General features: G+C 37.8%; 1 protein-coding gene and 2 pseudogenes across 1 annotated transcript; 2 read left to right on the top strand and 1 right to left on the bottom strand.

The window, feature by feature from the left end:
* The window catches only part of LOC122341320, a 9,890-nt pseudogene extending 8,745 nt beyond the window's left edge, over positions 1-1,145 (top strand).
* Positions 1,146-3,973: 2,828 nt separating this feature from the next.
* Positions 3,974-9,255, top strand: LOC122341835 (homologous-pairing protein 2 homolog). Its single transcript, XM_043235481.1, has 8 exons — positions 3,974-4,261; positions 4,402-4,502; positions 4,648-4,737; positions 4,832-4,943; positions 5,032-5,177; positions 5,757-5,810; positions 7,061-7,120; positions 7,745-9,255. Exons 1-8 carry the CDS (start codon positions 4,240-4,242, stop codon positions 7,799-7,801), a joined length of 642 nt encoding a protein of 213 aa, XP_043091416.1. The 5' UTR covers positions 3,974-4,239; the 3' UTR covers positions 7,802-9,255.
* Positions 7,994-13,819, bottom strand: LOC122341834 (annotated as a pseudogene).
* Between the last annotated feature and the right edge of the window lie 1,202 nt (positions 13,820-15,021).

Here is a 15,021-nt window from a genome sequence, read left to right as displayed (position 1 = left end):
GTGACATTGAAGACTTGAATAATTAATACTGACATTTCACAAAATTGATTTAAAAAAAAATTTTTTTTTTTATTAAAATAATAAATCTTAATCTTTATTTATTGACTTAATAGATCTGGACAGACACAGTGATCCAGAAGAATCATTTGCCTGTGGGCTTCCAGACTTCCCCTCCATCAACCCAGATGCCACCCTGATGGAGGACGATGATGATGCCAGCATTGGGCTGCCCAGTCTCAACTCGCCGCGCTCTCCGGCCCTCGCGGCTCTACCTCTGCCCTGCTGGACCTGGACACCCAGATGGACTCTGATCAGGAAGACCTCGACCCCGAGATCTCTTTCGGCTCCCTAAATACTACCTCCGACCTCACTAATAACCTGGCAGGGGTCATCGCCAGCAACATGATCCAGGCAGCCATCGCGGGAGCCATGCAGCCCCGGCCACCGCAAGGCCCTCGGAGAGAGCGGCCACCGGGCAGGAGCCGCTCGAGGATACAGGAAGCAGTCGAGCTCAGAGTTAGACACAGACCTGAGACTTCGACGGCGAGGACTTTGAGATGTTGGATCAGTCCGAGCTGAACCAGTTGGATCCCTTTGGAGGGGGGCAGGGGGGCCAAAACAGAACCCAGTCAGGATCCAGCTTCCTGTCCAACTTTCTGGGGAAGCCGCAGTGAGCCCGTCTTACAGATACTTCCTCCGTCTGTATGCTCCTCGTGTCCCTTGCACCTTGATCCAAGTAGAAGTTTGCAGTGTTGGTTTGAATGTCTACTGAGATGCTTTCGATTTATCCGAGCGAGTGCGACGGAGAGAGAGTGTGTTTGTTTTGCACTGTTAATGTAATGTTAGATTCACCTGCCAGGTTTTCTCCGCTGGCTGCAGTTGATATCACTGTGAAGTAATCTTGTTTGTAGTCTGAATCTTTTCTGTTTATGCCCCGTGAGCTTCCGTGTCCTCTCTCATTCGTGCGAGTGTGTGAAAGACTCCGATTTACTCTGTAGGCTAAGCAATAGGACAACAATCATAGAAACATTCTTAGAAACCAGCAAAACAAATAACAGATCTTTTTACTACATCCAAGTCTTATAGGTCTTTCACATCAATCGCTGTATTGTTTGTGTATTCAATAATTACACATGGGACCAAATCAGACATTCCATCATCATTGCAAAGTCAAGACCCTTAATGCATACCGATAAGAAGTCGCCTGTAAGAAAGACTGTGAAATCTACAGCCAAGACGTCGCTGAGCACAGTCTGATGAAGTAGCTGATGACCTATTAAGACCGCAGCCTCATCTCATGTTTTTAAAGTGGTAGTTCAGCCAAAAAAACCTACAATTTTTTAAATAGTTTTTTCACACCCATGCCATTTCTAAACCTGTATGACATTCTTTCTTCTATAGAACATAGATATTTTGAGAAGTGTTGCAGTGTTTTTTGTCCGTACAATCAAAGTCAATGGCAACAAACATGACCACTGTCCCACAGAAGAAATCAAGGCTTAAGGGTTTGGAGTAAATATAATAATTTTCTTTTTGAGTGGCCTGTCACTTTAAGACTCTGAGATAAGGCCACTGAGTGATGAACAGCAGTCAGGTTATCTCATTTTGCCACATAGGACGAATTCAGGTAAAATTGGATGCTTTTGTTGAAACAACTGGGAAAATGTCCCAAATAAGCTTGTTTGCACCTGTCGTCCCTCCATTTGTTTATTTGTGGTAACTGCACATCATTTTTCATCATGTCTATCTGATGGCAATGAAAATGTCTTAAATCAGGAGTAATATAATAAATGTGTATTAATTATATATCATTGCCCAGCTATTTTAATCTCAACAAGATCAAGCAGTTTTTGGAAGATGTTTTTCCCACAATATTTACATTTAGGTTTATATACAGGCTGGATTTTTTTCTGCATTACTTGAAAACGCGTTAACAAATGAAAGTAGTTTCCTAAATTTTTAAAGACCTCTGTCTAAAAAAACCCCAAAAAAACTAATTCTAATAATCCAGAAAATTGTTTTTGAAATTGCTGTTTATTGTCTTTCCATCAGTCAAATTGGAAAATAAAATCAAACAGTATCAACTTGTTTAAAAGCTCAGCAATGCTGTTTCATCTGGATAACATGGCAGTACGTGGATTTTGTTTGTAATGACTCTACCTCAAACAAGACATTGGCTGTAACTGCCACCCGTTTGTACACAGCCTCCTCTTTAAACACACCTTTAACCGTTCTGACTTTACGCAGGAACTTTTATACAGGTAGCAACAGAAAAACTGTAGATTTCTGCATCCTGTCATCTCATTTGGTATGGTCTTATGTGACATTTAGAGCGAAGTCTAACATTCAGTACAGTACTAAAGCACAAAGGATTTGAGAAAACGCCTTTCTTGCATCCTTAATTGTGGCATGATGAAGCTGGAGAAATTAAATGTTGAATTTGCCGTTTTATTTGCTGTTGCTTTAATAGTTGCTGAGCCTTTTTTGTTTCACTGCACTTTTCCCAAGTGAACTGTTTCTGTTTCTGACCTAATGCTAACGAGACCCATCATTGCTGGCTTTAAGCTTTCATTATTGTGTACACTGGAAAGTAGGAAATGTACCGGAAAACCGCTGTAGCGATAAGAAGGCATTCTGTTACCAGAGATCAGTGAAGTGTTTTCTATTTTCCAAGCATACATTGGTTTTCTCATTTTAATTTAAGGTAATGGAGCGTTGCATCTTTCTCATGTGGATCCATTCGGTCACTTCCTGCTATTCCAGTTTGTTTATTACATTTCAAACCCAAGTCTTACTTTATCCAGCCAACTTGAGTTAAGTTAAAAGAACAGTACTGTTTATTGGGGCGTTTCATATTTTGCCACTTTGCTGTGATTTTTATTAAATCTCTTTTTTCCGTTTCGTTTGGTTGTGAGCCCTTATTGCTGAATTGCTGATGATATTTTTGGATTGCTGTGTTAAAAAAGGTTTGATTTATTTTTATTATTATTATTTGTGTTATGTGACGTTGAAGTGTAATGCATAGTAGGCTCATAGATGGGAAAGCCTTTTATTTTTCTCTTCTTTACTTTCATGTTTATAGTTAATACTAGTATAAATAACTATTTATATGGACGCACTGTTACGAATATTACGAATGTTGATTCAATTGGATTGATAAATTATCACGTTTGAAAAAAGCATGACAAGATTTTTGTTTGTAGGTTTGTCGGTGTGATTCATTGCAAAAATTATCTGGCAATTTTACCCATTTGCCTTTTTGTGGTCAATTTCAACAAAAATCACCAGCAATTCAAATGGGTCAATGAAGTGGTGGTTTATATACCATAAGGAAATTATGCCCAGTGTCATATTCAATATATATGTTGTATTGATGTTAGTGATGTTAAAAAAAAAAAACATGTTGAGGCAAATACAAAATACAGAATAACTCATCTTTTCTTTCTTTGTGTGAGCATTTTACAGGAGTCTTTCTGTAGCTGGATTCTGCAGTCATTTTTATTTCTGTACAGAACTATTTCCCTCTTCCATTCTCTGTAATTGGTTTTTGATAACTTTTGATGTGCAAGACAATAAAGAGATGAATGAATATATTCTTTAAGTAAAAAGTGTGATTTTTTTTTCTTCTATTAGTTAGGCCTGTTTATATCACAATAATATATTATTTTGTTAAACGTTGTCCAAATAAAAAAAAAATGGGAAAAGATCTAGAAGAATACCTTAGAGAAGGGTGTTTTAGCTGTTGAATTTTAATGATTTTTTTTTTTAATTAATTGTAATTAAACTTCAAACTCATTGGAACTTTAATGTTTACATTATAACCTACATTATAAGGAGACAAAGACACACACATTCATAACCAGAAGATTCAACACATATCAAGATTTTTTATTATGAATATTGTCAATCAATAGAAAGCATTTATAAAACTAAAATACAAAATAACAATAACAACAAAAAGAAAATTAACTAAAGTTCCAAGTTTTTAAAGACTTTTTATTACAACAGTTAGAAGTAGTCTCAGATCACTGCTTTATTTCGGAAAGTACTTAAAACTGTGACTTCTGACGTGAAGCTTTACATTTATTTACGCGTATAAAATATGTTCAATTACTTTTTTCTGTAAACGCACTTTTTTTAAACACGCCTTCAAGATGACGTCCGTGTCGTCGTCACCGGTAGTCCCACAATTCAACTCGGCGCGCGAAAGCTGACTGAAATAAACAACAGATCTAAACAATGAGCAAAAAAGACAGTGCAGGTACGCGATGCTTGTTTAACCTGCGCCGTTTACATTTTACACGTTCATTTAGTTGTGGTTTTAGAAATGGTAACATTATAGCACAACGCTACACTACAATAACCGAAATGCATCGGATTTCCATCTTGTCTTCCACACAGGTGTCGCACAGATCCTCGCTTACCTGAATGAGAAAAACAGACCCTATAGTGCTCAGGATGTCTTTACGAACCTACAGAAGCAGTGTGGTCTGGGTAAAACGGTAAGAAGCAACATTACCTTACAGATTTTAAAAGTTCTGCTAAAACGGTCTGCGTTGTGTTGAATGCGATCTTTTAACGTTACAGTTTGTATGCAGTGCTTTATGTCGTATGTTTTTGTGACAAGAAGCGCCTTTATTTTCTCAGGCTGTGGTCAGAGCAATGGAGCAGCTGGCCCAGGAGGGAAAGATTAAAGAGAAAGTCTATGGAAAGCAGAAGATCTACTTTGCGGATCAGGTTGGTCTGATTAGGACGGCGACGCTTTGCTGTTAATGCTAAGACAGCTGGTGTTGGGTAATCAGCCTGACACATGTCCTTTCTAACCCTTCAGTCTCAGTTTGCGGATGTGAGTGATGCTGAACTTAAGGAGATGGATGCTCGCGTTGCAGAACTCGGTGCTGAAGTACAGAGCATCTCGCAGAGCTGCAGGCAGCTGGATACAGGTGTGCACCCAACATGTGCCGCTGGGGGTTTGAACCTGTGCACGCTACACGCTGTTTGCATTTAATAAAAGGTTCATTTGGTCCTTAGAACTGAAGGAGCTCAACGGCTCATTAACCACAGCAGAGATGAAGGCACAGATCCTGGAGCTGCAGGCAGAGTGCTCTGGGTACAGAGACAGGCTGGATAAGATCAAGTCGGCTACAAACCATGTGACCCCCGAGGAGAAACAGAAGGTTAGATATCACTGTGTTCTTTAATATCTACTGATCTTTTTTGGCCTTGGCACCATTTGTCATATTCACAATGCAGGGTCTGTTCTGAGATCATCAGTAAAGATTTTATCTGCTTGCCAGGTCAGACTAGCGGTTCATATTTTTTACTTCCTGTGAGCATATTTACTTCAGACAATTTTGATGATAGTTTCTTTTAAACAGTGGAATGAAGTTAGATTGGTAACCTATTTAAATAAGCTGAAATCATAACCGTGTGCAATATATAACTAAAAAGTGTAAAACCAAGCCTGTGCGTGATTAATGAACACAAAATGCAGTGTTGAGTAATTGCAACTGACAGTCCATCCACTGATCTGAATCTCTCCCACACTGGCCCTGGGCCATGCTCATTCTTGAGCCCTTCACATTAAATAGCTTTTTGTAAGTAATTCAAAAATACTCATCTAAAGCCTTCCAGCATCACTGGAATATGTTTGATTCATTAGGTGAAGTTTATAGAGATAATGTGGCTGTCCTCGGGCAGTCAACAGTACATTATGCTTGTTTATGTTGCTGACAAATGTATTTCTTGCCCCTAAGGTTTACAAGGAGAGAGAGACTTATGTGAAGGAGTGGAGGAAGAGGAAGAGAATGGTAATGATCCATAAAAACATTTATTCACAACTTCAGATCCTGCCCAAGAGACAAATTGTCAGCTAGTTTTTGATACAGCCAAAAGGTGTGCCTTCATGAAAGTGCATTCATTTCAGATTTACCTTTGTGTCCTCAACACCATGTCTTATTTATATATGAATGAAAACTATTCTTGCACATTAGGGTGTATATATATATATGAACTGATTTTAGGTGGGGGGGGGCATGTATATCATGCAACGACTGTAATAACTTTACATTTGAAAAGATACAATGGCGAAGTTATTGCTTTCCTTATTCAATCTTTTTTTTTTCATGAATATGGTTGACCTGAAGAATAAAAGCTATATCACACTTGAAAAATTATGAGTTATATCACTGCTTATTGGCACTAAGGTGAGACAACATGCATTAAAACAAGCTTAAAAACACAATTTTTAAGACATTTTACGTGTCAAAATATTTGTCTAGTAATTATAAAAAGTTAAACAATGCAGTTGTATTTTGAAATATTTTAACTCGTATAGAGCTGTAACTTGATTATACATTAATAATACATATTATTGTGATTTATACAGAAAACTAAGCAATTACATGGGTTTTATTGAACAACGCTGTTAAATGGCATATATTAATTGGATTAGAAATAGGTGTGATATATTCTCCTGGGATGGCAAAGGTTTGGAAATTATTTACTTTGCAAATCTAGTGAGATGATGTGCAAAGTTTTTTCCTGATGAAAGGCAAGTAATTTATATTCACAGTGTATGCAGAGGAAGAGTTTAGCCCCTTTCACACATACAGTCTTTAATGCACTGGTAAATTAGTTACCATTAAGAGATCATGTGTGAACAACCAAAGGACCTTTTAAAAAAATACCGGTAATTTTGTTCTGGCAATCATATCGTGGAGATGGAGATGACATGATTACTCTGAGCTGTTTTCACAGCTCCGTTGCTTTTTAAATGGGTTCTTCCGTATAAATATGCGCTGTATGGAGACACTCTTCTCCATTCATCACGGCTGCGACTCGGCTGTTTGATAGCCTGCTATGCACGTCTCGTGTTTATAAGAGCAAAACATTTTGATTGGCTGCGAGTGAAAGCTGTGCTCCTCTCATAACATTGGCAGGTGAACTCATTGACTCGAAAGTGATATCATGTTTATTTAAATGTGTGATTACTTTTTTTGCAGCCAGAATCTGCACGCCAGAGAACTTTAAGCCCTGTTTATATCTCTTTACCTGCCAGGTAACCGATATGGTTGGAGCTATTTTGGAGGGTTACCCAAAGAGCAAGAAACAGTTTCTGGTGAGTCATTCCCTTAAAACTGATTTCCAGACCTTTTTAACAGCCATTCCCCTTTAGAAGTAACACATTTACTTATTTTATTATTTCAATTACATCACGTTTGCATGTTCACGATTTCCTGATGTCAGTTAATGGTCACATGGCATGCAAGTAAATAGAAGAGTCAATGTTTAACTTGTTTCAACTCTGATCACAAAAATTAAGCAATGTTGGCAATATCAACAGTACCCCAAAGTTTTTTTTTTTCGTTGAGGACAGAAATTATTCTTGCATCTTTGTAATGGACATGGACTATTTTAACAATGTTCTTGCAAAATTTTTGGCCATGGAGCATTTACATTGCATTTTTGTCTCCTGGAGGTCGAAAAGCTCTTCGATTTCATCAGAAATATCTTAATTTGTGTTCTGAAGATGAATGAAGGGTTTGGAATGACATGACTGACATAGTTCACCCAACATGAAAATTATTCCTTTTAATTATTTGCTTTTCATCAACTTAAAAAACCCCACAGTTCTTTCACAAACCCCTAGAGGTTCACACATATTGTTTTGGGAAACCCTGCAACAGAGTATAATGTATTTTTATACTTGCAAATAAGTTTTTTATCTTGTGCTTGAAATCAGGAGGAGGCTGGGATTGAAACAGATGAGGACCATAAAGTGACAATGCCCAACATCTAATGGAGGACTCACTGATTAAATTCAGATGCCGGCAACACCGCTGCTGGGACAACAGACCTTTGGAAAGGTTGGAAAGTAATGTAGAGGATTCTGGGACACAGAGAGTGCAGTTGTTTTTTTGTTTTTTTTTAAAACCAATCCTATTTATAAAAGTTCTGTTGAGGGGGAAAAAAAGAACAAACAGGTTGTAAATAAGCTTCAACGTTGTTTATTTTTCAATTAAAAAAAAATTATACTGATACAAAAAGTTTCCAGATTCTTCCATTGAAGAAATGCAGAAGCACTAGTATAGTATAGTAGTTCAGCACGACCTATCCTCGTTTCTGTGAGCTGGCGTTCACTCCACTTTATGGCTTAACTTGTAAAGACGTCCCTTATTCCAACGCAGGTCAAACAGCTGATTGTACAATCATCTGTTATTTACAAAAAAAGATCTCAATACCTAAAAATCTTGTCCTGAGTAGAATTTGATTCTAATTTTCATTACGCCTTAATTAACATTCATTAAAAATATAAATAGAATTGGGCGGTCACACCATGTAGAGCTGCTACCAGGCACGGGTGCGACTGTGTCTTCATTGATAGCTTATGCAGCACAAAACATACTGATCACAAGAGCTTAAACCATTATCATAAATGTAGAATAAAACAATATTGCGCTACACAAAGCTGAACAAAAACTGACATAACATGACAAAAAAGAGGTTTATCTTCCATTATGTGTGCACAGACACTGCAATCTTTGGTCACAGCATCCCAAAGGACAAAGAGGAACTAAGATGGCTCAGCATTGCCTTACTTTAATTATATTAAAGCATGCAAGACAGCTGTTTTTGGACGTAAAAACCAACTGACAGTGATGCATCACAGTGTAACCAGACCTCTCGGCTCCCCTTTCCAGCGCTAAGGTGAAAATGTAGTTGTGCTTTGAAAAATGACTTGAACTTGAGGTAAAGATGATAACTGAACGTGACACACACCAAGCTTAATCATTCAAAGGCAGCTGTCTAGTTTAAAATGCAGTAAATTGAGACATATCTCTCACATCAGTATATGGGGTGTCAAGTTGTCTTGACAGCCGAGTCTTCCTCATGTGGCTGTCAAGATGCTATTTTATCTTAGGATCACCACTGCAAACTTTTGAAAATATGAATACAACTGAAAAGAAATGATTAAACTTTAGGACTGAGGTGTGTTTCTTCAGTCAACCGAACAGAACTTGCACATTATTTCATTTTTCAGCTGAAGGTGTTTGTGAAGAAACAATATCGCAAACAGCTTGGATCAGATTGTTACCTTCCAAACTATTATTAATAAAATGCCTGATCGGAATAAATTGCATTTCCACATGTTGATTGGAATCACTGCCATAAACACTGTCAGTCAATACTTGAGCAGGCGCTACTAAATCTCTTAAAGAGTTTTTGAACACACTCCAGTCCATTAGTGTGCTCTTATACCCTGCTGCATAGAGTGTGTTTGTGGGTGTGAAAGAGAGGCTGTACTTGAACAAGATATTAGCCTGAGAGACAGACAAACATACGGACTGACAGCTTCAGTAGAGCTGACCATTCACTTGCTGCAGCACGGTCACCACAAACTCTCTCAGCGTCTGTCAACAATACAGAAAAACATGCTCAGTCTGGGAGTTTCCAGTGTTTATCTAAGCCTGTGTAGGTGTTTGACTGAAAAACATAAGCTCATTGTCACTTGTGTAGTGGTAAGGTTGACTACATTGGTTTCAGTAGAGTGTTATTAGTGCTTTTATTGCACGTTTTGAAACTTTATTGCCTTTCCAGGTTGCTAGGTTATCACCACATACTTAGTTTTTAGTGAGGAGCATTTACACTTGACCATTTCATGTTTTTCTTAAGAAAAATAACAATCCGCTATGTGATTTAAAAAAAAGAAAAAGAAAAAAAAAGTGTATAACGGTCCTTCAAAACAGTGGTTCTCAATCAGGGATCTTGGCAAAATGACTTACTGATCATTTAAAATTAGATTGAAAAAAGATTTAAAATGAGCTACAGCAACAAAAGAAATCTAATTTTAATTCACCTCCTTAACTGTTTTTTTTTCTTTGACTACCCAGGGTTCTGGAAAACACTACATGGCCTAATTTTAAATGTGATTTCTTGACTTGGAAAAGTCAACGTGCACGTGTCTCAGAATGCAAAGTCTGTGCATCTCTAGCACGAGCATGTGCCATATGCAGAGGAAAAAACAACTCAGAATCGTTGAAGAGAGAATTGCAATGCATCAGAGAATCTATTTTTCCCACCCCTATTATCTAGCAAGTCAAACAACTGGAAAACTCCTTTTAAATATTGTTGTGGACCTTTATAAAAAAATTTTACGTTAAAAAACCCCCTGAGAACTGCAACTTATTGCCTCATAAAATAGTTCACCTTAAAATAAAAATGTAATTTACTTTGTTGTTCAAACCCTGTATTTCTTTATAAAGTTGAACACAAAAGACGATATTTAAAAAAAAATAATAATGGAACACTTGTTGGTCCCCATTAACTTTCATGGTAGGGAAAGAAAATAAATTGGAAGTCAACAGGGACCATCAATTGTACCTGCATTGTTTGTAATACCTTTTTTTATGTTCAACATAAGAAAACTCATACAAGTTTGAAACAACGCAAGAGTAAATGACAGCTTTCAATTGTGGGTGAACTATCCTTTAAATGTGTGATCATGTGTATGTGTGCTACCTGGGGCTTGCAGTGCTCCTCGATCCAGCTGAAGACGCAGGCAGAGAGCTCCTGAAAGCTGTTGACTGACACTGAGGCAATGAAGGACTGGAACAGAGAGTCCATGATGCTCTGAAACACACTGAACTTCACCTGATCTGAAACCTGCTCGCTGCCCTGCTGAGGGTTATTCTGATGGGCCTTTACAATGTGCTCATAGTTCCTGAAACAAACCATTAGAGACGCATTAGTATCTGAGACCTTTCTTCCTCCCTCCCTTTTGTAGATCTTAAAGGGTGTTATCTTTCTTGGCAGAAGAGCAGCAGTATCAGATAAAGCTGAAAACAGCCCTGCGGGAGAATAAGTGGAACTACATTTGTCTGCCTAAGCAGTTAAAAATGTACAATAAATAACCCCCAACTCACGTTTTCATAATTTTCAGTGCCATCACCTCCTTCCTAAGTGTGAAACATCCTCTTCCTGCTTCTTCTTTTCTTTGTGGAGAAACTGAATGTAGTCGATTGCTGCACACACACACACACACACACACAAGCTGCTGAGCTTTTCCATTCCAGAGAGAAAGACATGTGACGAGGAAATATAAATAGATAATGAAGGTTCTCACTCTTCTGCAGTACTGTAGCTTTACTCATCTTCTGTGTGGCCATGGCGAAGTCAGACTGCTGCTGGCATGTAGGCACTATAGACTGCAGGTCATCGTAGCCTTTCTGTGGGACAGAGAACCATACAGACATGTTTGACTGACAGAAGCAGAACGCTAGCGGCACGGCACGGTGTTCTCTTACACACAAGCAGCTTTTCTGCAATAACTGTAACGTGTATTTAGGAATACAACATGCGCTGATAATCATCCCGAGTTTGCAATGAAGAGCACTTACAAACCATCTGTTATCAACAGAACATTTAAAGGGCTCCTGCATATTTTTTTTCCCACCAAATTGAAAGCTTGATGGAATATTATTATTGATCATAAAGTTTGGGCAAATTGAGCATCCCTACAAACAAGCACAGCACCTGGAGCTTTAAAAAAAAAAAAAAAAACATTTCACTATTTTCATCAGGGAATAAAGTAATAAAACAAATACAGTTTTGTAAATTACGCAGAACTTTGCTTACAAAATCAGTATTTCTATTTGGCAGAAATGCCATCTCATCTTGCGCTACATTTTTAACTTATTTCAACATAAATAAAACGCATCTGCTGACACCCTTTTCAATTTCATTGCATCAGCAGGCACTGCAATGCTGCTGCCCTGAAATGAAAGTCGCAGAGTTTCAGAAAAGCAACTGAATCTAAAGGGAACACCCAAAAGACCACAATTACCTAGCGCGATATTGAAAATGGAATGTTTTGAAGTCTGAATGTAATCAAGTCGAGCAATTGCTGTGCTTTTTATGATCGATTATTGCCATCACAAGTATTTCCCTTCCCTCACTCTTATGTTAGCTTCTATATTTTGCTTTCCCTAAACCAATTTGCTCTTCTCACTCATACCTTGATGGCATCTCTGCGTTTCTGCTCGGCCTGTGTGTGCGCCTGTCTCCTCCGGTCTTTATATGACTCCTTATAGGGCGTCTCATGTCTGTTATCACTGTCTTCATCATCTAAACCAAAGGGAAAAACCGTAGTTTAGCAGACTGCATCTTGATGTCTGACAAGATGTTGGTTAATTATTGCAAGCTGCAATAATCAACATATGTTTTCTTTTATGTTGTGATGTACAGCTGAGTGTAACATAATTAAAAATGAGGCCATAGACTTGGTTCCCTGCGTCAGAAAAGCGGCACACGGTATGCATGGTTGGGTTTAATTGTTCACAATTAGATCTAATACATGAATCTTAAAAAATAAATGGGTGAATTTAGTATTTCATGACCATTGTAGAGATAAGTTTATAAAATAATGGCCATGTGTGATATTAGATGACTGAGATTGGAATTATTACCTGTGTTTGGTACTGATGAGGCACTTGTGGATCCAATGCTGTTGGCTCTTGACACCAAACTTCCTTTGCGAGCACTCTCGGCAAAGAAACCTAATGATATAGACATTTATAAAAGTATAACTAAGTGTTAATTTCTGGTTACTTTAAATTTTGACAACACAGAGTAGTTTCGGTTGGTCATGTCCAGCCTATGAATTCATTATATTTGTATAACTGCATGTCAAACCTTCATCTTGGTAAAGCTGGAGAAAAAAAAAACACATTCAGTAGTATTTTATAGCTCTGGAACTCACTGTGATCGAAGCCGTTGTCGCTGAAGGCGCCGTCCGTCTGCTGAGACATGGTGAGACGATTGATATAAAAAGACAAACAGGAGAACAGTCAAGCCAGCCAGACTAAACATTCAGAGACCAGCCAACTGACGATCACATATACAAACAGAGCCTGACCTGTCCTGCCTTACCTTTATCTAGGACACCTCTTACTCCCTACTGTGATGTGTCCTAAATAACCCTTTTAAAGGGTGACATTTAATCTACATGCATAATGTGTCTCCAAACTCTCAAATTGAGCAATCTCTTTCATATTGTCAAGCTGTCATTACGGTCGGTGCAATTGAGGGCATATTTTATTCGTTGCATATGAATGTGGCAGGACGTTATAATGCACTGAAATGACAGCACAAATAAAGTAAAGGCACAAACAAAGAAAACCAGCGAAATTTTTTTCTGTCTTGACACTATTTTGGGGCATCATCTGTCACTAGAATCGAATCCCGTTCCCTGGGGAGTCGATTCGCTCGTTCGAACACTTCGATGCCCAAAAATTCTGTCTAGTGAGGCTATTTAAATACGTTTCGAAACACAGCCATAAAGAGTCAATGTAGCGAACAAGCGAGTTAGCTTAGCGGATTCGACTCTCGCACATCTGTTACAGCCTACATTCTAACACCTACAACATAAAATTGAGCAGAACAGCTTTTAGTCGTGTTTCTGTAGTGATTTTTTTTTGTCTAAATCACCGCTAAATACACAGCATTTTCAGACCGCGATAATGTGGGAAGCAGGGTAATTGTTCTTTCGACTTGCTGAACTTTACGACCAACGTTAGCCAGCTGAGCTAGAGAGTGAAACTAACCCCTGCAGACATACACAGATAACGTTAAACCGAAACACACTTCACGAAAGCGATTTGGGAGGATATGGCTATTTCAAATCAACGGACCGTCTTTATCTGAATATTTTCCCTTACTTTGAGCCAGGGATCCTCCGGTGACGCGCTGTTTTCCGTCATTTTGAAATAAACAATGACTGGATATTAGGAGCTGCGCCCCCTATTGGCCGCTATCTGGTCTTACCTCTAGAGGCTCATCCTCCACTGTGTCCTTCTCTTTCTCTTCAAGACTGCTGACTTTGACTTCCGAAGAACTCTAGTTCATTAATATATCGATCTGTTCGTTTATCAATTTCTTCTTCTTCTTTTTCTTCTTCTACTTTGAGTCATTGGATTGTGTATGTATTACGTTATATTAGCCTAGATATACCTTACTATTAGTAAAGATAAACATCAGTGTGTGGGCATGTATTCCACATGGTGGTGCTCTAAGAGTTTATCATACAGCAAACCGAGAGTTAAAATTCACATGGCACATATAGGGCCTTACTCCATTACTCCCCATCCATCCATCCATCCATCCATCCATCCATCCATTCAACTCTGTCTGCCTATATTAGCATATAATTTCTGCATAAATCTTAACGTCTTGGCTTTGGAAGAGCTCTTGAACATTTATGCTGTTATTACCAGAGGGAGCAAAATAAATAAAATAATTCTGTCCATTAAATAGAGTATTATAGATTTTTGGTTTGTTTGTTTTTAGTGAAACCAGTGATAAACATTTCATTAATTTAAAATAAAATGAATAAAAAAAATTATTTCAGTATTCAGTATAAAACAAATGTGATAATAAAAAAAAAAAACAATAAATAAACAAATAAAAATCAAATACAAATTACAGTGTGATTTTATTGTGTTCAGTTGTTTACCCAATTTGATTACAAACATAACACTTTACAGTAAGGTCCCATTAGCTAACGGTAGTTAATGCATTAACTAACATTAACTATCAGTCTGCAATATATTTGTTACCATATTTATCAATAAATTTATTGGGTAATAAAAACACAACTGTTCTTGTACGCTTGGGTCCATAAACAGACACTTTTTTATTTTAACTACGTATTAGTAAATTATGTAATTAACTTATAAATACCCATAAATATTATGAAATTAGGACAGAATTAGAAAGAAAATGAAAGCAAGAAAACAAGTTGTCTTGTGACAACAAACCCTGACCAACAGCATCAGTGTCGTGACACCCATACAGGACACAACGAGCACATGAGCGCTGTGATATGTTTTAGATCATCATATTTTTTAAATTCAAACAGAACTTCAACTGACACACCCAGCGCGCTCTCTCTCTAGTGCGAGGTATAACAGGAAGTGTTGAAGCTTCTGCTTTTTTTTTCTGTGGTTTCCTCCTGCTGTCACA

This window comes from Puntigrus tetrazona, chromosome 3, assembly GCF_018831695.1.
Source record: "Puntigrus tetrazona isolate hp1 chromosome 3, ASM1883169v1, whole genome shotgun sequence".
Taxonomy (NCBI): Eukaryota; Metazoa; Chordata; class Actinopteri; order Cypriniformes; family Cyprinidae; genus Puntigrus; species Puntigrus tetrazona.
The sequence above is the reverse complement of the archived record's forward strand: the minus strand, read 5'-3'. Positions and strand labels throughout refer to the sequence as shown.

Bases quoted from the DNA above. Each gene is read 5' to 3' on its own strand.
- LOC122341835 (XM_043235481.1), top strand. From the start codon at position 4,240: ATGAGCAAAAAAGACAGTGCAG. The intron at 4,262-4,401 runs GTACGCGATGCT...TCTTCCACACAG, and splicing joins GAGCAAAAAAGACAGTGCAG to GTGTCGCACAGATCCTCGCT. The intron at 5,811-7,060 runs GTAATGATCCAT...TTTACCTGCCAG, and splicing joins GGAGGAAGAGGAAGAGAATG to GTAACCGATATGGTTGGAGC.